This window comes from Oncorhynchus keta, unplaced genomic scaffold (assembly GCF_023373465.1).
Source record: "Oncorhynchus keta strain PuntledgeMale-10-30-2019 unplaced genomic scaffold, Oket_V2 Un_contig_13151_pilon_pilon, whole genome shotgun sequence".
In the NCBI taxonomy this organism is placed as follows: Eukaryota; Metazoa; Chordata; class Actinopteri; order Salmoniformes; family Salmonidae; genus Oncorhynchus; species Oncorhynchus keta.
The window spans coordinates 75,139-103,102 of record NW_026278134.1 but is presented as its reverse complement, the minus strand read 5'-3'; the positions used below and the strand labels follow the sequence as shown (position 1 = coordinate 103,102).

At 41.9% G+C, this 27,964-nt stretch overlaps 2 protein-coding genes and 1 long non-coding RNA gene across 8 annotated transcripts; 2 read left to right on the top strand and 1 right to left on the bottom strand.

Moving 5' to 3' along the window:
* The first annotated feature begins 169 nt into the window (after nucleotides 1-169).
* On the top strand, nucleotides 170-11,264 carry LOC127918090 (zinc finger protein 771-like). 5 transcript variants are annotated; one of them, XR_008098765.1, is made up of 4 exons: nucleotides 173-946; nucleotides 1,067-1,218; nucleotides 10,277-10,516; nucleotides 10,830-11,264. XR_008098765.1 is itself a non-coding variant. In XM_052501277.1 (3 exons), exons 1-3 carry the CDS (start codon nucleotides 637-639, stop codon nucleotides 10,850-10,852), a joined length of 402 nt encoding a protein of 133 aa, XP_052357237.1. In that variant the 5' UTR covers nucleotides 170-636; the 3' UTR covers nucleotides 10,853-11,264. The 5 variants fall into 5 exon arrangements, 1 of the variants encoding a protein (XP_052357237.1); XR_008098766.1 differs by having other exon boundaries at nucleotides 173-1,006; nucleotides 1,091-1,218; XR_008098764.1 differs by having other exon boundaries at nucleotides 173-1,006.
* A 4,027-nt stretch (nucleotides 11,265-15,291) lies between these two features.
* On the bottom strand, nucleotides 15,292-16,514 carry LOC127918093 (uncharacterized). Of its 2 annotated transcripts, none has more exons than XR_008098776.1 (3): nucleotides 16,071-16,514; nucleotides 15,667-15,862; nucleotides 15,292-15,436 (listed from the first exon to the last, which is right to left on the bottom strand). It is a non-coding gene; the product is annotated as an uncharacterized LOC127918093 (long non-coding RNA). The 2 variants fall into 2 exon arrangements; XR_008098775.1 differs by having other exon boundaries at nucleotides 16,043-16,440.
* A 3,491-nt stretch (nucleotides 16,515-20,005) lies between these two features.
* LOC127918089 (zinc finger protein 239-like) lies at nucleotides 20,006-23,561 on the top strand (the record flags this gene model as incomplete). Its single annotated transcript, XM_052501276.1, has 2 exons — nucleotides 20,006-20,240; nucleotides 22,742-23,561. Coding segments are annotated over 2 exons (1,002 nt in total), but the record flags the coding sequence as incomplete, so codon positions are not given.
* Between the last annotated feature and the right edge of the window lie 4,403 nt (nucleotides 23,562-27,964).

The window sequence follows — 27,964 nt, the reverse complement described above, 5'->3', positions numbered from 1 at the left end:
ATCATACAATCAATATAACAATATTTTACCACAGAACTTTAAAGCGTATCAACTCTAAGTCCTCAACTACAACTAACTACATAAATCATCACATCAAAACAAATGAAATACCGTATACAAAAAGGTTATAGTCAGTCGGTCAGTCAGACAATCCAATCCGCCAACAGATCTCCAGCGGAGAAAGACCACGAAGAACGGAGAGGTGTAGTCCACGGACACAAAGAGTGGATCCGATCCTGGGTAAACTCTCTTAGACTACAAAACACACGTTTAACGGCAACAAAACAAACGGAATAGAGAAGCTTCGGAACTGAGGGTTTCCAAACTGCGTTACCCACTCCAGGCAGCAGATGGCGACGTGCGTCTTTCATGTGAAGAGTCAGTCGTGACGTATAATCCAGTGGACGGGACCGGATAACAACAACACGGTTACGGATTCGACCACATCGGTAGCTCCCAAGCGACATAAAACCGAAACATTGGAGCTCTTTGGACCGTTATAGACATCAGTGTTTTAAACACGCTGTCTGCGTATAAAGTTATTCCATTTCACACTGACGCTGTTAGTCAGCTAGCTGGTTAAAATAGCCGAGCACTTGTCTAGTCGATCACGCGAATGAGCGAACATCTCAGGACATGAACTCACTAAATTACTCCCACCCTGCTAAAGAAGAAGCTCGTGGCCTGAACGTTGTCGTGGCAGAGGAAGAGGAGGAAAAAGAAGCGTTCGGAATGAAAGAAGAGAAGAAGGTTATCACATTGAAAGAAGAAGAAGGTATTGGAGTAAATGAGGCGATGTGCGTTACAGGGAAAGAAGTGGAGAAAGAAGAAGACGCCGTTGTTCGAGTGAAGGAGGGGATTACTGTCACAGTGAAAGGAGAGGAAGGTTTCTGGGTGAAAGAGGAGGAGAAGTACATGACTGTCACAGTGAAAGGAGAGGAAGAAGGTTTCGGGGTGAAAGAGGAGGAGAAGTACATGACTGTCACAGTGAAAGGAGAGGAAGAAGGTTTCGGGGTGAAAGAGGAGGAGAAGTACATGACTGTCACAGTGAAAGGAGAGGAAGAAGAGCATGTTTTAGTGAAGGAAGAAGAGCATGTTTTAGTGAAGGAAGAAGAGCATGTCTTTGGAGTGAAAGAGGAGGAAGAAGCTATGAGAGTGAAAAATGAGGGGATGATGACGATGAAGAGGAGGGGGAGACTGGAGATCTGATTAACACCAGTGAGTATCACCTTAAAAACAGGGGCACAAACTCTGCAGTTGGTGAACTAATGTGTGGTTTTAAAGGGACATTAAGGGGCATGGGACGGCAGGGTGGCCTAGTGGTTAGAGCGGAGGGACGGCAGGTTAGCCTAGTGGTTAGAGGGTAGGGACGGCAGGGTAGCCTAGTGGTTAGAGGGTAGGGACGGCAGGGTAGCCTAGTGGTTAGAGCGTAGGGACAGCAGGTAGCCTAGTGGTTAGAGGGTAGGGACGGCAGGGTAGCCTAGTGGTTAGAGCGTAGGGACGGCAGGTAGCCTAGTGGTTAGAGGGTAGGGACGGCAGGGTAGCCCAGTGGTTAGAGGGTAGGGACGGCAGGGTAGCCTAGTGGTTAGAGCGTAGGGACGGCAGGGTAACCTAGTGGTTAGAGGGTAGGGACGGCAGGGTAGCCTAGTGGTTAGAGCGGAGGGACGGCAGGTTAGCCTAGTGGTTAGAGCGTAGGGACGGCAGGTTAGCCTAGTGGTTAGAGCGGAGGGACGGCAGGTTAGCCTAGTGGTTAGAGCGTAGGGACGGCAGGGTAGCCTAGTGGTTAGAGCGGAGGGACGGCAGGGTAGCCTAGTGGTTAGAGCGTAGGGACGGCAGGGTAGCCTAGTGGTTAGAGCGTAGGGACGGCAGGGTATCCTAGTGGTTAGAGCGTAGGGACGGCAGGGTAGCCTAGTGGTTAGGAGCGTAGGGACGGCAGGGTATCCTAGTGGTTAGAGCGTAGGGACGGCAGGGTAGCCCAGTGGTTAGAGCGTAGGGACGGCAGGTTAGCCTAGTGATTAGAGCGTAGGGACGGCAGGGTAGCCTAGTGGTTAGAGCGTAGGGATGGCAGGGTAGCCTAGTGGTTAGAGTGTAGGGACGGCAGTGTAGCCTAGTGGTTACATTTACATTTCAGTCATTTAGCAGACGCTCTTATCCAGAGCGACTTACAAATTGGTGCATTCACCTTATGACATCCAGTGGAACAGTCACTTTACAATAGTGCATCTAAATCTTAAAAGGGGGGTGAGAAGGATTACTTATCCTATCCTAGGTATTCCTTAAAGAGGTGGGGTTTCAGGTGTCTCCGGAAGGTGGTGATTGACTCCGCTGTCCTGGCGTCGTGAGGGAGTTTGTTCCACCATTGGGGGGCCAGAGCAGCGAACAGTTTTGACTGGGCTGAGCGGGAACTGTACTTCCTCAGTGGTAGGGAGGCGAGCAGGCCAGAGGTGTGTAGGGACGGCAGGGTAGCCTAGTGGTTAGAGTGTAGGGACGGCAGGGTAGCCTAGTGGTTAGAGCGTGGCGACGGCAGGTTAGCCTAGTGGTTAGAGCGTAGGGACAGCAGGTAGCCTAGTGGTTAGAGCGGAGGGACGGCAGGGTAGCCTAGTGGTTAGAGCGTAGGGACGGCAGGGTAGCCTAGTGGTTAGAGCGTAGGGACGGCAGGTTAGCCTAGTGGTTAGACCGTAGGGACGGCAGGTTAGCCCAGTGGTTAGAGTGTAGGGACGGCAGGGTAGCCTAGTGGCTAGAGCGTAGGGACGGCAGGTTAGCATAGTGGTTAGAGCGTGGAAGAGAGCTGACAAGGCAGTTAACCCACTGTTCCTAGGACATCATTGAAAATAAGAATTTGTTCTTTAACTGACTTGCCTAGTAAAATAAAAGTAAAATAAATGTTTTAAAAAAATAATACTGTTCTACACTTGAATATGTTGTTCAGTAGGAAGCAATACAGACTGGAGGAGCACCAACAAACATTAACATCAAACGCTTCCCTCCCAGCCTGGTATTGGACTATAGGAGTCTAATGTTACTCCTTAGACATTGGACTATAGGAGTCTAATGTTACTCCTTAGACCAACGACCTAATGTAACATTGGACTATAGGAGTCTAATGTTACTCCTTAGACATTGGACTATAGGAGTCTAATGTTACTCCTTAGACCAACGACCTAAAAACCATGTCTTTGATGTGTGTTTGATGCCATTCCATTTGACTCCATTCCAGCCATTACTATGAGCCGTCCTCCCACCACCAGCCTCCACTTGCTGTACACTTTTAACAGTAAGAGTCCAATGACTCTTATGTGTAATGGAATGGAACTGAGTCATGATCAAATGACTATGTGTAATGGAATGGAACTGAGTCATGAACAAATGACTCTTATTTGTAATGGAATGGAACTGAGTCATGAACAAATGACTTATGTGTAATGGAATGGAACTGAGTCATGAACAAATGACTCTTATGTGTAATGGAATGGAACTGAGTCATGAACAAATGACTCTTATGTGTAATGGAATGGAACTGAGTCATGAACAAATTACTCTTATGTGTAATGCAATGGAACTGAGTCATGAACAAATTACTCTTATTTGTAATGGAATGGAACTGAGTCATGAACAAATTACTTATGTGTAATGGAATGGAACTGAGTCATGAACAAATGACTCTTATGTGTAATGAATGAGTCATGAACAAATGACTCTTATGTGTAGTGGAACTGAGTCATGAACAAATGACTTATGTGTAATGGAATGGAACTGAGTCATGAACAAATGACTTATGTGTAATGGAATGGAACTGAGTCATGAACAAATGACTCTTATGTGTAATGGAATGGAACTGAGTCATGAACAAATGACTCTTATGTGTAATGGAATGGAACTGAGTCATGAACAAATGACTCTTATGTGTAATGGAATGGAACTGAGTCATGAACAAATGACTCTTATGTGGAATGTTAACAATGGATCACATTTTGGAACTGAGTCATGAACAAATGACTTGCATTTAGGATATATTTTTCTGTTATGTTCAATGTGTCTCCTGTTATGTTCAACAATGGTTATCACATTCTACTGACTGTTATGTTCAGCTCATAGTGTCTCCTGTTACTGTCCTCTCTTCTACTGACTGTTATGTTCAGCTCATAGTGTATCCTGCTACTGTCCTCTCTTCCACTGTCTGTTATGTTCAGCTCATAGTGTCTCCTGTTATGTTCAGCTCATAGTGTCTCCTGTTACTGTCCTCTCTTCTACTGACTGTTATGTTCAGCTCATAGTGTCTCCTGCTATGTTCAGCTCATAGTGTCTCCTGTTTTAGCTGATTTTGTTTTCGAGGTGTAGCAAAATTCTTGCATTTAGATATATTTTTCTGTTATGTTCAGCTCATAGTGTCTCCTGTTATGTTCAGCTCATAGTGTCTCCTGTTACTGTCCTCTCTTCCACTGACTGTTATGTTCAGCTCATAGTGTCTCCTGTTATGTTCAGCTCATAGTGTCTCCTGTTACTGTCCTCTCTTCTACTGACTGTTATGTTCAGCTCATAGTGTCTCCTGTTACTGTCCTCTCTTCCACTGTCTGTTATGTTCAGCTCATAGTGTCTCCTGTTGTTCAGCTGTGTCTCCTGTTACTGTCCTTCTTCCACTGACTGTTATGTTCAGCTCATAGTGTCTCCTGTTACTGTCCTCTCTTCACTGACTGTTATGTTCAGCTCATAGTGTCTCCTGTTATGTTCAGCTCATAGTGTCTCCTGTTACTGTCCTCTCTTCTACTGACTGTTATGTTCAGCTCATAGTGTCTCCTGTTATGTTCAGTTCATAGTGTCTCCTGTTACTGTCCTCTCTTCTACTGACTGTTATGTTCAGCTCATAGTGTCTCCTGTTATGTTCAGTTCATAGTGTCTCCTGTTATGTTCAGCTCATAGTGTCTCCTGTTACTGTCCTCTCTTCCACTGACTGTTATGTTCAGTTCATAGTGTCTCCTGTTATGTTCAGTTCATAGTGTCTCCTGTTATGTTCAGTTCATAGTGTCTCCTGTTATGTTCAGCTCATAGTGTCTCCTGTTACTGTCCTCTCTTCTACTGACTGTTATGTTCAGTTCATAGTGTCTCCTGTTATGTTCAGCTCATAGTGTCTCCTGTTACTGTCCTCTCTTCTACTGACTGTTATGTTCAGCTCATAGTGTCTCCTGTTATGTTCAGTTCATAGTGTCTCCTGTTATGTTCAGTTCATAGTGTCTCCTGTTATGTTCAGCTCATAGTGTCTCCTGTTATGTTCAGCTCATAGTGTCTCCTGTTATGTTCAGCTCATAGTGTCTCCTGTTATGTTCAGCTCATAGTGTCTCCTGTTATGTTCAGCTCATAGTGTCTCCTGTTATGTTCAGCTCATAGTGTCTCCTGTTATGTTCAGCTCATAGTGTCTCCTGTTATGTTCAGCTCATAGTGTCTCCTGTTACTGTCCTCTCTTCTACTGACTGTTATGTTCAGCTCATAGTGTCTCCTGTTACTGTCCTCTCTTCTACTGACTGTTATGTTCAGCTCATAGTGTCTCCTGTTACTGTCCTCTCTTCTACTGACTGTTATGTTCAGCTCATAGTGTCTCCTGTTATGTTCAGCTCATAGTGTCTCCTGTTACTGTCCTCTCTTCTACTGACTGTTATGTTCAGCTCATAGTGTCTCCTGTTATGTTCAGCTCATAGTGTCTCCTGTTATGTTCAGCTCATAGTGTCTCCTGTTACTGTCCTCTCTTCTACTGACTGTTATGTTCAGCTCATAGTGTCTCCTGTTATGTTCAGCTCATAGTGTCTCCTGTTATGTTCAGTTCATAGTGTCTCCTGTTACTGTCCTCTCTTCTACTGACTGTTATGTTCAGCTCATAGTGTCTCCTGTTATGTTCAGCTCATAGTGTCTCCTGTTATGTTCAGCTCATAGTGTCTCCTGTTATGTTCAGCTCATAGTGTCTCCTGTTATGTTCAGCTCATAGTGTCTCCTGTTACTGTCCTCTCTTCTACTGACTGTTATGTTCAGCTCATAGTGTCTCCTGTTATGTTCAGCTCATAGTGTCTCCTGTTATGTTCAGCTCATAGTGTCTCCTGTTACTGTCCTCTCTTCTACTGACTGTTATGTTCAGTTCATAGTGTCTCCTGTTACTGTCCTCTCTTCTACTGACTGTTATGTTCAGCTCATAGTGTCTCCTGTTACTGTCCTCTCTTCTACTGACTGTTATGTTCAGCTCATAGTGTCTCCTGTTACTGTCCTCTCTTCTACTGACTGTTATGTTCAGCTCATAGTGTCTCCTGTTACTGTCCTCCCTTCCACTGACTGTTATGTTCAGCTCATAGTGTCTCCTGTTACTGTCCTCCCTTCCACTGGCTGTTATGTTCAGCTCATAGTGTCTCCTGTTACTGTCCTCCCTTCCACTGACTGTTATGTTCAGCTCATAGTGTCTCCTGTTACTGTCCTCTCTTCTACTGACTGTTATGTTCAGCTCATAGTGTCTCCTGTTACTGTCCTCTCTTCTACTGACTGTTATGTTCAGCTCATAGTGTCTCCTGTTACTGTCCTCTCTTCTACTGACTGTTATGTTCAGCTCATAGTGTCTCCTGTTACTGTCCTCTCTTCTACTGACTGTTATGTTCAGCTCATAGTGTCTCCTGTTACTGTCCTCTCTTCTACTGACTGTTATGTTCAGCTCATAGTGTCTCCTGTTACTGTCCTCCCTTCTACTGACTGTTATGTTCAGCTCATAGTGTCTCCTGTTACTGTCCTCTCTTCTACTGACTGTTATGTTCAGCTCATAGTGTCTCCTGTTACTGTCCTCTCTTCTACTGACTGTTATGTTCAGCTCATAGTGTCTCCTGTTACTGTCCTCTCTTCCACTGGCTGTTATGTTCAGCTCATAGTGTCTCCTGTTACTGTCCTCTCTTCTACTGACTGTTATGTTCAGCTCATAGTGTCTCCTGTTACTGTCCTCTCTTCTACTGACTGTTATGTTCAGCTCATAGTGTCTCCTGTTACTGTCCTCTCTTCCACTGACTGTTATGTTCAGCTCATAGTGTCTCCTGTTATGTTCAGCTCATAGTGTCTCCTGTTATGTTCAGCTCATAGTGTCTCCTGTTACTGTCCTCTCTTCTACTGACTGTTATGTTCAGCTCATAGTGTCTCCTGTTACTGTCCTCTCTTCTACTGACTGTTATGTTCAGCTCATAGTGTCTCCTGTTATGTTCAGCTCATAGTGTCTCCTGTTACTGTCCTCTCTTCTACTGACTGTTATGTTCAGCTCATAGTGTCTCCTGTTATGTTCAGCTCATAGTGTCTCCTGTTACTGTCCTCTCTTCTACTGACTGTTATGTTCAGCTCATAGTGTCTCCTGTTACTGTCCTCCCTTCCACTGACTGTTATGTTCAGCTCATAGTGTCTCCTGCTACTGTCCTCCCTTCCACTGACTGTTATGTTCAGCTCATAGTGTCTCCTGTTACTGTCCTCTCTTCTACTGACTGTTATGTTCAGCTCATAGTGTCTCCTGTTACTGTCCTCCCTTCCACTGACTGTTATGTTCAGCTCATAGTGTCTCCTGTTACTGTCCTCTCTTCTACTGACTGTTATGTTCAGCTCATAGTGTCTCCTGTTACTGTCCTCTCTTCTACTGACTGTTATGTTCAGCTCATAGTGTCTCCTGTTACTGTCCTCCCTTCCACTGACTGTTATGTTCAGCTCATAGTGTCTCCTGTTACTGTCCTCCCTTCTACTGACTGTTGTGTTCAGCTCATGTTTCCCCTTAAACCACTCGAGTGTTTCTTTAACAGTATGCTTAGGGTCATTGTCCTGCTGGAAGGTGAACCTCCGTCCCAGTCTCAAATCTCTTCAAGACTGAAACAGGTTTCCCTCAAGAATTCCCTGTATTTAGCGCCATCCATAATTTCTTCAATTCTGAGCAGTTTCCCAGTCCCTGCCGATGGAAAAACATCCCCACAGCATGATGCTGCTGCCACTACCATGCTTCACTGTGGGGAAGCTCTTCTCGAGGTGATGAAGTGTTGGTCTTTGCGCCAGACATAGTGTTTTCCTTGATGGCCAAAAGCTCAATTGTAGTCTCATCTGACCATAGTATTGTCTTCCATATGTTTGGGGAATCTCCCACATGCCTCTTGGCGAACACCAAACGTATTTGCTTATTTTTTTTTCTTGAAGCAATGTCTTTTTTCTGGCCATTCTTCCATAAAGCCCAGCTCTGTGGACTGTACGACTTAAAGTGGTCCTATGGACAGATACTCCAATCTCCGCTGTGGAGCTCTTCACCTCCTTCAGGGTTATCTTTGGCCTCTTTGTTGCCTCTCTGATTAATGCCCTCCTTGTCTGGTCTGTGAGTTTTGGTGGGCTGATTAATGCCCTCCTTGTTTGGTCTGTGAGTTTTGGTGGGCTGATTAATGCCCTCCTTGTCTGGTCTGTGAGTTTTGGTGGGCTGATTAATGCCCTCCTTGTCTGGTCTGTGAGTTTTGGTGGGCTGATTAATGCCCTCCTTGTTTGGTCTGTGAGTTTTGGTGGGCTGATTAATGCCCTCCTTGTCTGGTCTGTGAGTTTTGGTGGGCTGATTAATGCCCTCCTTGTCTGGTCTGTGAGTTTTGGTGGGCTGATTAATGCCCTCCTTGTCTGGTCTGTGAGTTTTGGTGGGCTGATTAATGCCCTCCTTGTCTGGTCTGTGAGTTTTGGTGGGCTGATTAATGCCCTCCTTGTCTGGTCTGTGAGTTTTGGTGGGCTGATTAATGCCCTCCTTGTCTGGTCTGTGAGTTTTGGTGGGCTGATTAATGCCCTCCTTGTCTGGTCTGTGAGTTTTGGTGGGCGGCCATCTCTTAGCAGGTTGGTTGTGGTGCCATAATCTTTCCATTGTTTAATAGTGGATGTAATGGTGCTCCATGGGATGTTCAAAGTTTCTGATTTTTTTGTTATAACCCAACCCTGACCTGTACTTCTCCACAACTTTGTCCCTGACCTGTTTGGAGAGCTCCTTGGTCTTCATGGTGCCGCTTGCTTGGTGGTGTTGTAGACTGGGGCCTTTCAGAACATGTGTATATATATATATATATATATATATATATGTGTATATATATGTGTGTGTATATATATATATGTGTATATATATATATATATATATATATATATATACTGAGATCATGTTACACTTAGATTGCACACAGGTGGACTTTATTTAACTAATTATGTGACTTCTGAAGGTAATTGCTTGCACCAGATCTTATTTAGGGGCTTCATAGCAAAGAGGGTGAATACATATGCATGCCCCACTTTTCAGTTTTTTAAATATATATATAATTCTTTGAAATAAGTACTTTTTTTTTCATTTCACTTCACCAATATGGACTATTTTGTGTCTGTCCATTACATGAAATCCAAATTAAAATCCATTTAAATTACAGGTTGTAATGGAACAAAATAGGAATAATGCCAAAGAGGATGAATACTTTTGCAAGGCCCTGTATATGGTATACCGCCAGTCTAGTTGGGATTAAGGCCCTGTATATGGTATACCGCCAGTCTAGTTGGGATTAAGGCCCTGTATATGGTATACCGCCAGTCTAGTTGGGATTAAGGCCCTGTATATGGTATACCGCCAGTCTAGTTGGGATTAAGGCCCTGTATATGGTATACCGCCAGTCTAGTTGGGATTAAGGCCCTGTATATGGTATACCGCCAGTCTAGTTGGGATTAAGGCCCTGTATATGGTATACCGCCAGTCTAGTTGGGATTAAGGCCCTGTATATGGTATACCGCCAGTCTAGTTGGGATTAAGGCCCTGTATATGGTATACCGCCAGTCTAGTTGGGATTAAGGCCCTGTATATGGTATACCGCCAGTCTAGTTGGGATTAAGGCACTGTATATGGTATACCGCCAGTCTAGTTGGGATTAAGGCCCTGTATATGGTATACCGCCAGTCTAGTTGGGATTAAGGCACTGTATATGGTATACCGCCAGTCTAGTTGGGATTAAGGCCCTGTATATGGTATACCTCCAGTCTAGTTGGGATTAAGGCCCTGTATATGGTATACCGCCAGTCTAGTTGGGATTAAGGCCCTGTATATGGTATACCGCCAGTCTAGTTGGGATTAAGGCCCTGTATATGGTATACCGCCAGTCTAGTTGGGATTAAGGCCCTGTATATGGTATACCGCCAGTCTAGTTGGGATTAAACCTCATCGGAAGACAGTTTGATCAAGTAGAGGTTTTATTCACGTCTCTGTTTAACCAAATACTCTGTTTGTCTTTGGCAGAAGAGAGACCAGACTCTCAGTCTGACGGCAGGAAGAGTCCATTGGGGGAACCAGACCCAGAGACGGCCAAACCAGCAAGACCACACCACTGCTCCCAGTGTGGAAAGAGTTTTTCCCGGTTATGGGACCGGAAAATACATGAGAGAATACACTCTGGAGTGAAGCCTTACCACTGCTCAGACTGTGGAAAGAGATTTACCCAGCTAGGGCACCTGAAAGAACATAAGAGAACACACACTGGTGAGAAGCCCTACCAATGCTCCCAGTGTGGAAAGCGTTTAACCAGTTAGGGGCCCTGAAAACGCATGAGAGAATACACACAGGAGAAAAGCCCTACCAATGCTCCCAATGTGAAAAGAGATTTACCCAGTTAGGTACCCTGAAAGAGCATGAATTAAAACACACAAAGACACAGGAGAAGACATACCACTGCTCTCATTGTGGGAAGACATTTTCCAGGTCAGAGGACCTGAAATCACATGAGAGAATAGCGAGGCTGTGTTCCGACTTATGTTTTTGACTGAGATTTTTTTGTTGTCTTTGTTCATGCTAGATGCTGTTCATCACGTTTGCTGACTGAAGACAAATGAATAATGTCAGTCATCAGTATTTTGCAGTTCTTCCAGAGGGGGCGGTAACTGTCAGTGTAGTTGACCTCTGATTCGTCGAGCTTCATGTCAGTCATTCCCACTTCGGTCCACGTGTGTGAAAGAAGGTGTGGTTGGTTGCATTTTTACCACGGCCCTGATCTATTTTCCACTAATATGGTCTTATGATCAATCACATCAGATATTTTTTTTTTTTCAGAGCTGATCTAAGTGGTCAAAAGACCAATTGGTGGATTTTTTAAATATTTTTTTTTTGAATTTAGAATTGTGAGTAAGATTCTGTTAATAAATAATGCCATCCATAAACTGTATGTACCTTCTTTGTGCAGAGTCATAATAATATAATAATAATATAATAATAATATAATAATAAAACCTCATTCAATGTTCGTGTCATTTCCTGGGGGTTCCACAGGTACCATATTTGACATGGTAATAACCTCATATTTATCATTGCTGGGAAGTATCTGAAATTCATTACACAGAGAATAATGAAAGGCATAAAAACGACACAGTCATTCATTTGTTACATTCCATATCCGAAATACTCTCATCACTCTGTGTGTCCTTTGGTAAAAATATGATTTATCAGATTATCGGTTAATGAGCAGTCTGGTCCCTTGGGCTTGTCAGTAAGCATTTCACTGTAAGGTTTACACCTGTTGTATTCGGCATTTCACTGTGAGGTTTACTACACCTGTTGTATTCAGCATTTCACTGTGAGGTCTACTACACCTGTTGTATTCACTGTTAGGTTTACACCTGTTGTATTCGGCGCATGTGACAAATAAGATTTGATTTGAGTACGTAGGGTATGTAGGGTATGTAGGGTACGTAGGGTGGGTAGGGTACGTATGGTATGTAGGGTTAGGGTATCTAGGGTACGTAGGGTATGTAGGGTACGTAGGGTACGTAGGGTTAGGGTACGTAGGGTATGTAGGGTACGTAGGGTACGTAGGGTTAGGGTACGTAGGGTATGAAGGGTACGTAGGGTATGAATGGTACGTAGGGTTAGGGTACGTAGGGTATGTAGGGTTAGGGTACGTAGGGTTAGGGGTACGTATACCCTAGGGTAGGGTACGTAGGGTATGTAGGGTACGTAGGGTACGTAGGGTTAGGGTACGTAGGGTACGTAGGGTATGAAGGGTACGTAGGGTATGAATGGTACGTAGGGTTAGGGTACGTAGGGTATGTAGGGGTAGGGTATGTAGGGTACGTAGGGTATGTAGGGTACGTAGGGTACGTAGTGTACGTAGTGTACGTAGGGTACGTAGTGTACGTAGGGTACGTAGGGTATGTAGGGTACGTAGGGTACGTAGGGGTTAGGGTACGTAGGGTATGAATGGTACGTAGGGTTAGGGTACGTAGGGTATGAATGGTACGTAGGGTTAGGGTACGTAGGGTATGTAGGGTTAGGGTACATAGGGTTAGGGTACGTAGTGTACGTAGGGTTAGGGTACGTAGGGTATGTAGGGTACGTAGGGTATGTAGGGTACGTAGGGTACGTAGGGTATGTAGGGTTAGGGTATGTAGGGTACGTAGGGTATGTAGGGTACGTAGGGTACGTAGGGTATGTAGGGTTAGGGTACGTAGGGTATGTAGGGTACGTAGGGTATGTAGGGTACATAGGGTTAGTAATCCAGGACCTCTGCAACATCTCTTTTGTTTGTTGTTTAAGATTAACATTTAAAAATGTGTATTTTGTTTTGACTGCGACACAAGGATAATCTCTCACCTTAATAACACAGAACACGTGATCTCACGATCGCTCTGCCGAAGAGTCTCACTTCAGTAAAGCCATCAATTCTTCCACTCTAGTGGGGACACGTCAAGGCTGAAAAGGGGACACGTCAAGGCTGGAAAGGGGACACGTCAAGGCTGAAAAGGGGACACGTCAAGGCTGGAAAGGGGACACGTCAAGGCTGGAAAGGGGACACGTCAAGGCTGAAAAGGGGACACGTCAAGGCTGAAAAGGGGACACGTCAAGGCTGAAAAGGGGACACGTCAAGGCTGAAAAGGGGACAGACACGTCAAGGCTGAAAAGGGGACACGTCAAGGCTGAAAAGGGGACACGTCAAGGCTGAAAAGGGGACACGTCAAGGCTGAAAAGGGGACACGTCAAGGCTGAAAAGGGGACAAGTCAAGGCTGAAAAGGGGACACTTCAAGGCTGAAAAGGGGACAGACACGTCAAGGCTGAAAAGGGGACAGACACGTCAAGGCTGAAAAGGGGACACGTCAAGGCTGAAAAGGGGACAGACACGTCAAGGCTGAAAAGGGGACACGTCAAGGCTGAAAAGGGGACACTTCAAGGTTGAAAAGGGGACACGTCAAGGCTGAAAAGGGGACACGTCAAGGCTGAAAAGGGGACACGTCAAGGCTGAAAAGGGGACACTTCAAGGCTGAAAAGGGGACACATCAAGGCTGAAAAGGGGACAGACACGTCAAGGCTGAAAAGGGGACACTTCAAGGCTGAAAAGGGGACAAGTCAAGGCTGAAAAGGGGACACGTCAAGGCTGAAAAGGGGACAAGTCAAGGCTGAAAAGGGGACACGTCAAGGCTGAAAAGGGGACACGTCAAGGCTGGAAAGGGGACACGTCAAGGCTGAAAAGGGGACACGTCAAGGCTGAAAAGGGGACACTTCAAGGCTGAAAAGGGGACACGTCAAGGCTGAAAAGGGGACACGTCAAGGCTGAAAAGGGGACACGTCAAGGCTGAAAAGGGGACACGTCAAGGCTGAAAAGGGGACACGTCAAGGCTGAAAAGGGGACACGTCAAGGCTGAAAAGGGGACACGTCAAGGCTGAAAAGGGGACACGTCAAGGCTGAAAAGGGGACACGTCAAGGCTGAAAAGTTTGGAAAATGTTGTTTGGTTGATTTATGATTAGAGAGAAAGAAATATATCTAATTATTTAGAGATCATTATTTAGAGTCAGTATAGGATACATGTATTAGACTAGTCAGTATAGGATACATGTAATAGACCTAATGGATAAATAGACTAGTCAGTATAGGATACATGTATTAGACTAGTCAGTATAGGATACATGTATTAGACTAGTCAGTATAGGATACATGTAATAGACTAGTCAGTATAGGATACATGTAATAGACTAGTCAGTATAGGATACATGTAATAGACTAGTCAGTATAGGATACATGTATTAGACTAGTCAGTATAGGATACATGTATTAGACTAGTCAGTATAGGATACATGTATTAGACTAGTCAGTATAGGATACATGTAATAGACTAGTCAGTATAGGATACATGTATTAGACTAGTCAGTATAGGATACATGTATTAGACTAGTCAGTATAGGATACATGTAATAGACTAGTCAGTATAGGATACATGTATTAGACTAGTCAGTATAGGATACATGTATTAGACTAGTCAGTATAGGATACATGTATTAGACTAGTCAGTATAGGATACATGTATTAGACCTAATAGATAAATAGACTAGTCAGTATAGGATACATGTATTAGACCTAATAGATAAATAGACTAGTCAGTATAGGATACATGTATTAGACTAGTCAGTATAGGATACATGTATTAGACTAGTCAGTATAGGATACATGTATTAGACTAGTCAGTATAGGATACATGTAATAGACTAGTCAGTATAGGATACATGTATTAGACTAGTCAGTATAGGATACATGTATTAGACTAGTCAGTATAGGATACATGTAATAGACTAGTCAGTATAGGATACATGTATTAGACTAGTCAGTATAGGATACATGTATTAGACTAGTCAGTATAGGATACATGTAATAGACTAGTCAGTATAGGATACATGTATTAGACTAGTCAGTATAGGATACATGTATTAGACTAGTCAGTATAGGATACATGTAATAGACTAGTCAGTATAGGATACATGTAATAGACTAGTCAGTATAGGATACATGTAATAGACTAGTCAGTATAGGATACATGTATTAGACTAGTCAGTATAGGATACATGTAATAGACTAGTCAGTATAGGATACATGTATTAGACTAGTCAGTATAGGATACATGTATTAGACTAGTCAGTATAGGATACATGTAATAGACTAGTCAGTATAGGATACATGTATTAGACTAGTCAGTATAGGATACATGTAATAGACTAGTCAGTATAGGATACATGTATTAGACCTAATAGATAAATAGACTAGTCAGTATAGGATACATGTATTAGACTAGTCAGTATAGGATACATGTATTAGACTAGTCAGTATAGGATACATGTAATAGACTAGTCAGTATAGGATACATGTATTAGACTAGTCAGTATAGGATACATGTATTAGACTAGTCAGTATAGGATACATGTAATAGACTAGTCAGTATAGGATACATGTAATAGACTAGTCAGTATAGGATACATGTATTAGACCTAATAGATAAATAGACTAGTCAGTATAGGATACATGTAATAGACTAGTCAGTATAGGATACATGTAATAGACTAGTCAGTATAGGATACATGTATTAGACTAGTCAGTATAGGATACATGTATTAGACTAGTCAGTATAGGATACATGTATTAGACCTAATAGATAAATAGACTAGTCAGTATAGGATACATGTATTAGACTAGTCAGTATAGGATACATGTAATAGACTAGTCAGTATAGGATACATGTATTAGACTAGTCAGTATAGGATACATGTATTAGACTAGTCAGTATAGGATACATGTATTAGACTAGTCAGTATAGGATACATGTATTAGACCTAATAGATAAATAGACTAGTCAGTATAGGATACATGTATTAGACTAGTCAGTATAGGATACATGTAATAGACTAGTCAGTATAGGATACATGTAATAGACTAGTCAGTATAGGATACATGTATTAGACTAGTCAGTATAGGATACATGTATTAGACTAGTCAGTATAGGATACATGTAATAGACTAGTCAGTATAGGATACATGTATTAGACTAGTCAGTATAGGATACATGTATTAGACCTAATAGATAAATAGACTAGTCAGTATAGGATACATGTATTAGACCTAATAGATAAATAGACTAGTCAGTATAGGATACATGTATTAGACCTAATAGATAAATAGACTAGTCAGTATAGGATACATGTATTAGACCTAATAGATAAATAGACTAGTCAGTATAGGATACATGTATTAGACTAGTCAGTATAGGATACATGTATTAGACTAGTCAGTATAGGATACATGTAATAGACTAGTCAGTATAGGATACATGTAATAGACTAGTCAGTATAGGATACATGTAATAGACTAGTCAGTATAGGATACATGTAATAGACTAGTCAGTATAGGATACATGTATTAGACTAGTCAGTATAGGATACATGTATTAGACTAGTCAGTATAGGATACATGTAATAGACTAGTCAGTATAGGATACATGTAATAGACTAGTCAGTATAGGATACATGTATTAGACTAGTCAGTATAGGATACATGTATTAGACTAGTCAGTATAGGATACATGTATTAGACTAGTCAGTATAGGATACATGTAATAGACTAGTCAGTATAGGATACATGTAATAGACTAGTCAGTATAGGATACATGTAATAGACTATATGTATATGTAATATGTGAAGTGTTGGTCCCATGTTTCATGAGCTGAAATAAAAGATCCCAGAAATCTTCCATACGGCACACAAAGTTTATTTCTCTCACATTTTGTGCACAAATTTGTTTACATCCCTGTTTGTGAGCAATTGATCCTTTGCCAAGATAATCCAATTCACCTGACAGGTGTGTCATATCAAGAAGCTGATTAAACTGGTGCAGCTTGAGCTGGGGGACTTGGTAAACAAACTGAAAGGGTACATACTGCCCCCTAGAGGGTTTGAACAGGTACACTGGCAGTAAGGAAGTATAATTCATTCGCTGATCCCTCTTGATGACCTGGATGGAATCATGTGGTCCTTCCTTAACCAATAGGAAGTCCCATCCAGTTGACTACTTCAAAATGGTGAAAGTCCTCAATGACAATGGCGCTGCCCATGCTAAAACAGACAATCTCTATGAGAATAGCCAATGCTAAAACAGAGTTTTGGCCACTAGAGTCCTCTATCTATCTCTATGAGAATAGCCCATGCTAAAACAGAGTTTTGGCCACTAGAGTCCTCTATCTATCTCTATGAGAATAGCCCATGCTAAAACAGAGTTTTGGCCACTAGAGTCCTCTATCTATCTCTATGAGAATAGCCCATGCTAAAACAGAGTTTTGGCCACTAGAGTTCTCTTATCTATCTATCTCTATGAGAATAGCCCATGCTAAAACAGAGTTTTGGCCACTAGAGTTCTCTATCTATCTCTATGAGAATAGCATTGAGGGTTGTTGGTAAGATTGACGTCACTACACTAATTAGGACAGTGAAGCAACAACAACCTCTGATCTCATCGATAGAAAAGTGTATGGAACTAAACCTGTATTTCGCGTTCCGTGAAGTGTCTTAGAATTTAGGAACTAAACCTGTATTTGGCGTTCCGTGAAGTGTCTTAGAATTTAGGAACTAAACCTGTATTTGTGGCGTTCCGTGAAGTGTCTTAGAATTTAGGGACTAAACCTGTATTTGTGGCGTTCCGTGAAGTGTCTTAGAATTTAGGAACTAAACCTGTATTTGGCGTTCAGTGAAGTGTCTTAGAATTTAGGAACTAAACCTGTATTTGGCGTTCCGTGAAGTGTCTTAGAATTTAGGAACTAAACCTGTATTTGGTGTTCCGTGAAGTTTCTTAGAATTTAGGAACCAAACCTGTATTTGGCGTTCCGTGAAGTGTCTTAGAATTTAGGAACCAAACCTGTATTTGGCGTTCCGTGAAGTGTCTTCGAATTTAGGAACTAAACCTGTATTTGGCGTTCCGTGAAGTGTCTTAGAATTTAGGAACTAAACCTGTATTTGGCGTTCCGTGAAGTGTCTTAGAATTTAGGAACCAAACCTGTATTTGGCGTTCCGTGAAGTGTCTTAGAATTTAGGAACTAAACCTGTATTTGGCGTTCCGTGAAGTGTCTTAGAATTTAGGAACTAAACTTGTATTTGGCGTTCCGTGAAGTGTCTTAGAATTTAGGAACTAAACTTGTATTTGGCGTTCCGTGAAGTGTCTTAGAATTTAGGAACTAAACCTATATTTGGCGTTCCGTGAAGTGTCTTAGAATTTAGGAACCAAACCTATATTTGGCGTTCTGTGAAGTGTCTTAGAATTTAGGAACTAAACCTATATTTGGCGTTCCGTGAAGTGTCTTAGAATTTAGGAACTAAACCTGTATTTGGCGTTCCGTGAAGTGTCTTAGAATTTAGGAACTAAACTTGTATTTGGCGTTCCGTGAAGTGTCTTAGAATTTAGGAACTAAACCTGTATTTGTGGCGTTCCGTGAAGTGTCTTAGAATTTAGGAACTAAACCTGTATTTGGTGTTCCGTGAAGTTTCTTAGAATTTAGGAACCAAACCTGTATTTGGCGTTCCGTGAAGTGTCTTAGAATTTAGGAACCAAACCTGTATTTGGCGTTCCGTGAAGTGTCTTCGAATTTAGGAACTAAACCTGTATTTGGCGTTCCGTGAAGTGTCTTAGAATTTAGGAACTAAACCTGTATTTGGCGTTCCGTGAAGTGTCTTAGAATTTAGGAACCAAACCTGTATTTGGCGTTCCGTGAAGTGTCTTAGAATTTAGGAACTAAACCTGTATTTGGCGTTCCGTGAAGTGTCTTAGAATTTAGGAACTAAACTTGTATTTGGCGTTCCGTGAAGTGTCTTAGAATTTAGGAACTAAACTTGTATTTGGCGTTCCGTGAAGTGTCTTAGAATTTAGGAACTAAACCTATATTTGGCGTTCCGTGAAGTGTCTTAGAATTTAGGAACCAAACCTATATTTGGCGTTCTGTGAAGTGTCTTAGAATTTAGGAACTAAACCTATATTTGGCGTTCCGTGAAGTGTCTTAGAATTTAGGAACTAAACCTGTATTTGGCGTTCCGTGAAGTGTCTTAGAATTTAGGAACTAAACCTGTATTTGTGGCGTTCCGTGAAGTGTCTTAGAATTTAGGAACTAAACCTGTATTTGGCGTTCCGTGAAGTGTCTTAGAATTTAGGAACTAAACCTGTACTTGGCGTTCCGTGAAGTGTCTTAGAATTTAGGAACTAAACCTGTATTTGGTGTTCCGTGAAGTGTCTTAGAATTTAGGAAGCAACCTTTAGCCAATATACTTTGAGTATAAACCCTTCAATGTTGTTCAGAATATGATTTCAATATTTTCAAAATGTAAAATGAAAAAAAAACCCAGCTGAATAGAATTTGCATTTGGTTGATTCTAACATTCAAACCTCTTTGATTTGATATTGTAAATTAATTTGATATGATATATGATTTGGATTTTGCAAAATGTATTGGATTTGATATATATATGTGTGTGTGTGTATATATATATATATATATATATACCTTGAGAACTCTTGAATTTAAGTTGTTTCAATTGCTTAATTTGTGCAGTGGTCATCAAGCTAAAGGTGTATGAAAATGTGATGACTGATATTTTTATCTAAGTAAAAAATAAAATGAATCTATAAGAAATTACCTTAAAGTATGTTTTAAATTATCACTCAACACAGTTTCCTTTGTATGTCTTCATATCAATGATTATTTAATTAATAAAATGAAAATAAACATTTTCAGCAACTGCGTTACCAACTCCAGTTAGCAGATGGCGATATCCGCATTTAATGAGACGTTGCTAATGTGACGTATAATCTAGTGGACGGAACGCTTCTTCAACAACATGGCTACTGATTCAATCACCTCGGAACATACATAAAACATATACATTAAAGCGCTTTAGACGTTTCAGTTAGTTTAAAACACGTTTATGTCGTATCTAGTTACCCTTCATTTCTTTATTTATGTTTTTGTTAGCCATCTAGATGGGTGGTTAAATTACCAGTAGCCTAGAAGCTAATTAATGATAGCTAGCTAGCGTTACCTTGCTAACATCCTCGACCATGAGCTCACCAAGCTACACCCCACCTGCTAAAGAAGAGGAGGTCTGCTGGACGAAGAAAGAAGCCCCCGTGAAAGAGGAGGACGAAGAGGAGGCTGTTTCAGTTAAACAAGAAGTAGAGGGTGAAGCTGTTGGAGTGAAAGAAGAGGAGGAAGAGGAGGTGGATGTTACTGTGGAGGAAGAGAAACAAGACAGTGCCGCTTTGGGAGTGAAAGAGGAGGAATTGACTGTCACAGTGAAAGAAGAAGATATTTTCAGAGTGAAAGAGGAGGAGGATGCCGTCTTTGGAGTGAAGGAGGAGGGGAGATTACTGTCACATGGGAGGAGGAGGAGGAAGAGATTGGAGATATAATTAACACCAGTGAGTACCGTCTCAAAACCAGAAGTAAATACTATGCAGTTGTTAAGCTATTGTGTGGTTTTTACTGAAGTAATATACTTGAATATGTAGTTCTGTACTGTAGAAATGGTTAACGCTGTCAGATAGTGTATCACCATCAAACAGAGGGCCGTTAACAATGGGTCAATGCATCCTATGACATTGATCAAAATACTGTAGTCCTCATTATCTATTATTATAGAGCTCTGCTCAGCCTGTAACCATGACATTATCTATTATTATAGAGCTCTGCTCAGCCTGTAAACATGACATTATCTATTATTATAGAGCTCTGCTCAGCCTGAAGACATGACATTATCTATTATTATAGAGCTCTGTTCAGCCTGTAACCATGACATTATCTATTATTATAGAGCTCTGCTCAGCCTGTAACCATGACATTATCTATTATTATAGAGCTCTGCTCAGCCTAAAAACATGACATTATCTATTATTATAGAGCTCTGTTCAGCCTGTAACCATGACATTATCTATTATTATAGAGCTCTGTTCAGCCTGTAACCATGACATTATCTATTATTATAGAGCTCTGCTCAGCCTGTAACCATGACATTATCTATTATTATAGAGCTCTGCTCAACATGACATTATCTATTATTATAGAGCTCTGCTCAGCCTATAAACATGACATTATCTATTATTATAGAGCTCTGTTCAGCCTTAAAACATGACATTATCTATTATTATAGAGCTCTGCTCAGCCTAAAAACATGACATTATCTATTATTATAGAGCTCTGCTCAGCCTGTAACCATGACATTATCTATTATTATAGACCTCTGTTCAGCCTGTAACCATGACATTATCTATTATTATAGAGCTCTGCTCAGCCTAAAAACATGACATTATCTATTATTATAGAGCTCTGTTCAGCCTGTAAACATGACATTATCTGTTATTATAGAGCTCTGCTCAGCCTGTAAACATGACATTATCTATTATTATAGAGCTCTGCTCAGCCTGAAGACATGACATTATCTATTATGATAGAGCTCTGTTCAGCCTGTAAACATGACATTATCTATTATTATAGAGCTCTGCTCAGCCTGTAAACATGACATTATCTATTATTATAGAGCTCTGCTCAGCCTGTAAACATGACATTATCTATTATTATAGAGCTCTGCTCAGCCTGTAAACATGACATTATCTATTATTATAGAGCTCTGCTCAGCCTGTAAACATGACATTATCTATTATTATAGAGCTCTGTTCAGCCTATAAACATGACATTATCTATTATTATAGAGCTCTGTTCAGCCTATAAACATGACATTATCTATTATTATAGAGCTCTGTTCAGCCTATAAACATGACATTATCTATTATTATAGAGCTCTGTTCAGCCTATAAACATGACATTATCTATTATTATAGAGCTCTGTTCAGCCTATAAACATGACATTATCTATTATTATAGAGCTCTGTTCAGCCTATAAACATGACATTATCTATTATTATAGAGCTCTGCTCAGCCTATAAACATGACATTATCTATTATTATAGAGCTCTGTTCAGCCTATAAACATGACATTATCTATTATTATAGAGCTCTGTTCAGCCTATAAACATGACATTATCTATTATTATAGAGCTCTGTTCAGCCTATAAACATGACATTATCTATTATTATAGAGCTCTGCTCAGCCTAAAGACATGACATTATCTATTATATAGCTCTGCTCAGCCTGTAAACATTACATTATCTATTATTATAGAGCTCTGCTCAGCCTGTAACCATGACATTATCTATTATATAGCTCTGCTCAGCCTGTAACCATGACATTATCTATTATATAGCTCTGCTCAGCCTGTAACCATGACATTATCTATTATTATAGAGCTCTGTTCAGCCTATAAACATGACATTATCTATTATTATAGAGCTCTGCTCAGCCTATAAACATGACATTATCTATTATTATAGAGCTCTGTTCAGCCTATAAACATGACATTATCTATTATTATAGAGCTCTGTTCAGCCTATAAACATGACATTATCTATTATTATAGAGCTCTGTTCAGCCTATAAACATGACATTATCTATTATTATAGAGCTCTGTTCAGCCTATAAACATGACATTATCTATTATTATAGAGCTCTGTTCAGCCTATAAACATGACATTATCTATTATTATAGAGCTCTGCTCAGCCTGTAACCATGACATTATCTATTATTATAGAGCTCTGCTCAGCCTGTAAACATGACATTATCTATTATTATAGAGCTCTGCTCAGCCTGTAACCATGACATTATCTATTATTATAGAGCTCTGCTCATTCCATGAAAGCAGATTATACTTGAAGCTCTACATTATTATTATTATAGTAGCCACCAAGTTTTTCTTTAAATGAGGAATCATTTCTGGTTTAAACCTCATAGGTAGACAGTTTTATCATGTGCTGGTTTCATTCTGGTCTCTGATTAGTATTTAATTGAATGCTATTTTTTGTCTTTAGCAGGAGAAAGACCAGACACCCACTCTGACAGCAGGAACAGTCCTTCAGGGGAACCAGACCCAGAGACGCCCAAACCAGCGAGACCACATCACTGCTCCCGCTGTGGAAAGAGTTTTACTAAGTTACGGAATCTAAAAGAGCATGAGAGGACACACACAGGAGAAAAGCCTTACCAATGTTCCCAGTGTGGAAAGAGTTTTACCGTGTTAACTAACCTGAAAAGGCATGAGAGAATACACACAGGAGAAAAGCCTTACCAATGTTCCCAATGTGAAAAGAGTTTTACTGTGTTAGTTAACCTGAAAAGACATGAGAGAATACACACAGGAGAAAAGCCTTATCAATGTTCTCTGTGTGGCAAGAGTTTTACCCAGTTAAGGTCCCTGAAAAGGCATGAGAGAGTACACTCTGGAGAGAAGCCTTATCAATGTTCCCATTGTGGAAGAAGTTTTAGGTCGTCTGCAAACATGAAGGAGCATGAGAGGACACACACAGGAGAAAAGCCTTTCCAATGCTCACATTGTGGAAAGAGTTTTACCCATCTAGTGAGCCTGAAAAGACATGAGAGAATGCACACAGGAGAAATGCCCTACCAATGCTCACATTGTGGAAAGAGTTTTTCCCAATCAGCAAAACTGAAAAGACATAAGAGAATGCACACTGGAGAGAAGCCTTTCAAATGCTCCCATTGTGGAAAGAGTTTTACCCAATCAGGGGGCCTGAAAAAGCATGAGATAGAGAAGAAGCTATGTTCTTTATGTTCTTGACTGAGAATGTGTTTTTGTTAATGACAACTTCAATAAAACCTAATAAAAATATATTTTTTAAATATTTGTTATAATTTCAATACTTTAATTGAATATAGAGTACCTCTGTTTTTAAGTATACGTTCTCTGTGGATGGAGTGGAGCATTAAATATAGAGTCCTGGACAGAGTCTTGTCCATCAGTCGCTGTGGATGGAGTGGAGCATTAAATATAGAGTCCTGGACAGAGTCTTGTCCATCAGTCGCTGTGGATGGAGGGGAACATTAAATATAGAGTCCTGGACAGAGTCTTGTCCATCAGTCGCTGTGGATGGAGGGGAACATTAAATATAGAGTCCTGGACAGAGTCTTGTCCATCAGTCGCTGTGGATGGAGTGGAGCATTAAATATAGAGTCCTGGACAGAGTCTTGTCCATCAGTCGCTGTGGATGGAGGGGAACATTAAATATAGAGTCCTGGACAGAGTCTTGTCCATTAGTCGCTGTGGATGGAGGGGAACATTAAATATAGAGTCCTGGACAGAGTCTTGTCCATCAGTCGCTGTGGATGGAGTGGAGCATTAAATATAGAGTCCTGGACAGAGTCTTGTCCATCAGTCGCTGTGGATGGAGTGGAGCATTAAATATAGAGTCCTGGACAGAGTCTTGTCCATCAGTCGCTGTGGATGGAGTGGAGCATTAAATATAGAGTCCTGGACAGAGTCTTGTCCATCAGTCACTGTGGATGGAGTGGAGCATTAAATATAGAGTCCTGGACAGAGTCTTGTCCATCAGTCGCTGTGGATGGAGTGGAGCATTAAATATAGAGTCCTGGACAGAGTCTTGTCCATCAGTCGCTGTGGATGGAGGGGAACATTAAATATAGAGTCCTGGACAGAGTCTTGTCCATCAGTCGCTGTGGATGGAGGGGAACATTAAATATAGAGTCCTGGACAGAGTCTTGTCCATCAGTCACTGTGGATGGAGTGGAACATTAAATATAGAGTCCTGGACAGAGTCTTGTCCATCAGTCGCTGTGGATGGAGTGGAGCATTAAATATAGAGTCCTGGACAGAGTCTTGTCCATCAGTCGCTGTGGATGGAGTGGAGCATTAAATATAGAGTCCTGGACAGAGTCTTGTCCATCAGTCGCTGTGGATGCAGTGGAGCATTAAATATAGAGTCCTGGACAGAGTCTTGTCCGTCAGTCGCTGTGGATGGAGTGGAGCATTAAATATAGAGTCCTGGACAGAGTCTTGTCCATCAGTCGCTGTGGATGGAGTGGAGCATTAAATATAGAGTCCTGGACAGAGTCTTGTCCATCAGTCGCTGTGGATGGAGGGGAACATTAAATATAGAGTCCTGGACAGAGTCTTGTCCATTAGTCGCTGTGGATGGAGGGGAACATTAAATATAGAGTCCTGGACAGAGTCTTGTCCATCAGTCGCTGTGGATGGAGGGGAACATTAAATATAGAGTCCTGGACAGAGTCTTGTCCATCAGTCGCTGTGGATGGAGTGGAACATTAAATATAGAGTCCTGGACAGAGTCTTGTCCATCAGTCGCTGTGGATGGAGGGGAACATTAAATATAGAGTCCTGGACAGAGTCTTGTCCATTAGTCGCTGTGGATGGAGGGGAACATTAAATATAGAGTCCTGGACAGAGTCTTGTCCATCAGTCGCTGTGGATGGAGTGGAGCATTAAATATAGAGTCCTGCACAGAGTCTTGTTCATCAGTCGCTGTGGATGGAGTGGAGCATTAAATATAGAGTCCTGGACAGAGTCTTGTCCATCAGTCGCTGTGGATGGAGTGGAGCATTAAATATAGAGTCCTGGACAGAGTCTTGTCCATCAGTCACTGTGGATGGAGTGGAGCATTAAATATAGAGTCCTGGACAGAGTCTTGTCCATCAGTCGCTGTGGATGGAGTGGAGCATTAAATATAGAGTCCTGGACAGAGTCTTGTCCATCAGTCACTGTGGGTGGAGGGGAACATTAAATATAGAGTCCTGGACAGAGTCTTGTCCATCAGTCGCTGTGGATGGAGGGGAACATTAAATATAGAGTCCTGGACAGAGTCTTGTCCATCAGTCACTGTGGATGGAGTGGAACATTAAATATAGAGTCCTGGACAGAGTCTTGTCCATCAGTCGCTGTGGATGGAGTGGAGCATTAAATATAGAGTCCTGGACAGAGTCTTGTCCATCAGTCGCTGTGGATGGAGTGGAGCATTAAATATAGAGTCCTGGACAGAGTCTTGTCCATCAGTCGCTGTGGATGGTGGAACATTAAATATAGAGTCCTGGACAGAGTCTTGTCCATCAGTCACTGTGGATGGAGTGGAGCATTAAATATAGAGTCCTGGACTGAGTCTTGTCCATCAGTCGGTGTGGATGGAGTGGAACATTAAATATAGAGTCCTGGACAGAGTCTTGTCCATCAGTCGCTGTGGATGGAGTGGAGCATTAAATATAGAGTCCTGGACAGAGTCTTGTCCGTCAGTCGCTGTGGATGGAGTGGAGCATTAAATATAGAGTCCTGGACAGAGTCTTGTCCATCAGTCGCTGTGGATGGAGTGGAGCATTAAATATAGAGTCCTGGACAGAGTCTTGTCCATCAGTCGCTGTGGATGGAGGGGAACATTAAATATAGAGTCCTGGACAGAGTCTTGTCCGTCAGTCACTGTGGATGGAGTGGAGCCCGAGACACAGCTCCTTGATATGTTGCCTGATCTCCTCTCCAGCTGTGATATAATAGTTTTATCAAGTACATTAAACTAGACTTGGGGTTTCACACTTTATCTTTTGTCGTAGTGATAAACTTTGCCTTTAGGGTTGGTCGTTGACCAGCTCCATTATTGCAATAGAAATGACAAATTCTCTTTAACTTGATTAGAATTACCACGACACTCTGCTCGGGTCATGAAAATCCATTTCATGAAGCTCCAGACGAATAGTTATTGTGCTGACGATGTTGCTTCCAGACGCAGTTTGGAACTCGCTTCACCACTCGGCAGTCCCGTCCTGTGAGCTTGTGTGTCCTACCACTTCGTAGCTGAGCCGTTGTTTGCTCCTAGACTTTTGTGTCCTACCACTTCGTAGCTGAGCCGTTGTTGCTCCTAGACTTGTGTGTCCTACCACTTCGTAGCTGAGCCGTTGTTGCTCCTAGACTTTTGTGTCCTACCACTTCGTAGCTGAGCCGTTGTTGCTCCTAGACTTGTGTGTCCTACCACTTCGTAGCTGAGCCGTTGTTGCTCCTAGACTTGTGTGTCCTACCACTTCGTAGCTGAGCCGTTGTTGCTCCTAGACTTGTGTGTCCTACCACTTCGTAGCTGAGCCGTTGTTGCTCCTAGACTTTGTGTCCTACCACTTCGTAGCTGAGCCGTTGTTGCTCCTAGACTTGTGTGTCCTACCACTTTGTAGCTGAGCCGTTGTTGCTCCTAGACTTGTGTGTCCTACCACTTCGTAGCTGAGCCGTTGTTGCTCCTAGACTTTTGTGTCCTACCACTTCGTAGCTGAGCCGTTGTTGCTCCTAGTCTTGTGTGTCCTACCACTTCGTAGCTGAGCCGTTGTTGCTCCTAGACTTGTGTGTCCTACCACTTCGTAGCTGAGCCGTTGTTGCTCCTAGACTTTGTGTCCTACCACTTCGTAGCTGAGCCGTTGTTGCTCCTAGTCTTGTGTGTCCTACCACTTCGTAGCTGAGCCGTTGTTGCTCCTAGACTTGTGTGTCCTACCACTTCGTAGCTGAGCCGTTGTTGCTCCTAGACTTTTGTGTCCTACCACTTCGTAGCTGAGCCGTTGTTGCTCCTAGACTTGTGTGTCCTACCACTTCGTAGCTGAGCCGTTGTTGCTCCTAGACTTGTGTGTCCTACCACTTCGTAGCTGAGCCGTTGTTGCTCCTAGACTTTTGTGTCCTACCACTTCGTAGCTGAGCCGTTGTTGCTCCTAGACTTTTTCCAACTTCACGAGAACAGCACTTTCTGTTAACCGGGAGGGCAACTCTAGCAGGGAAGAAATTTGACGAACTGACTTGTTGGTAAAGGTGAACATCGTATGACGGGTGCCACGTTGAAAGTCACTGAGCTCTTCAGTAAAAAGCCATTCTGCCGCACATGTTTGTCTATGGAGATTGCATGGCTGTGTGCTCGATTTTATACACCTGTCAGCAACGGGTTTGGCTGCAATAGCAAAATACGCTAAATTTTTTGAAGGGGTGTCCACATACTTTTGTATATACAGTTGTAGCCGGAAAATATTGACACCCCTTGCACTTTTTTCAAATAATACACCATTTCTTCCAGAAAACTGTTCAATTGAAAACATATTTTAGTGTCCACATAAGTGTGTCTCCGGTATTGTAGTCGAACAAAAACCGGAATATTTTATCAAGTGTCGGCTTATTACACAAAGACATCCTAAAATGGCCTAGAAAACATCAGTGGCACCTTCCGAGAAGTAGTGAAAAATAATTAGATTTC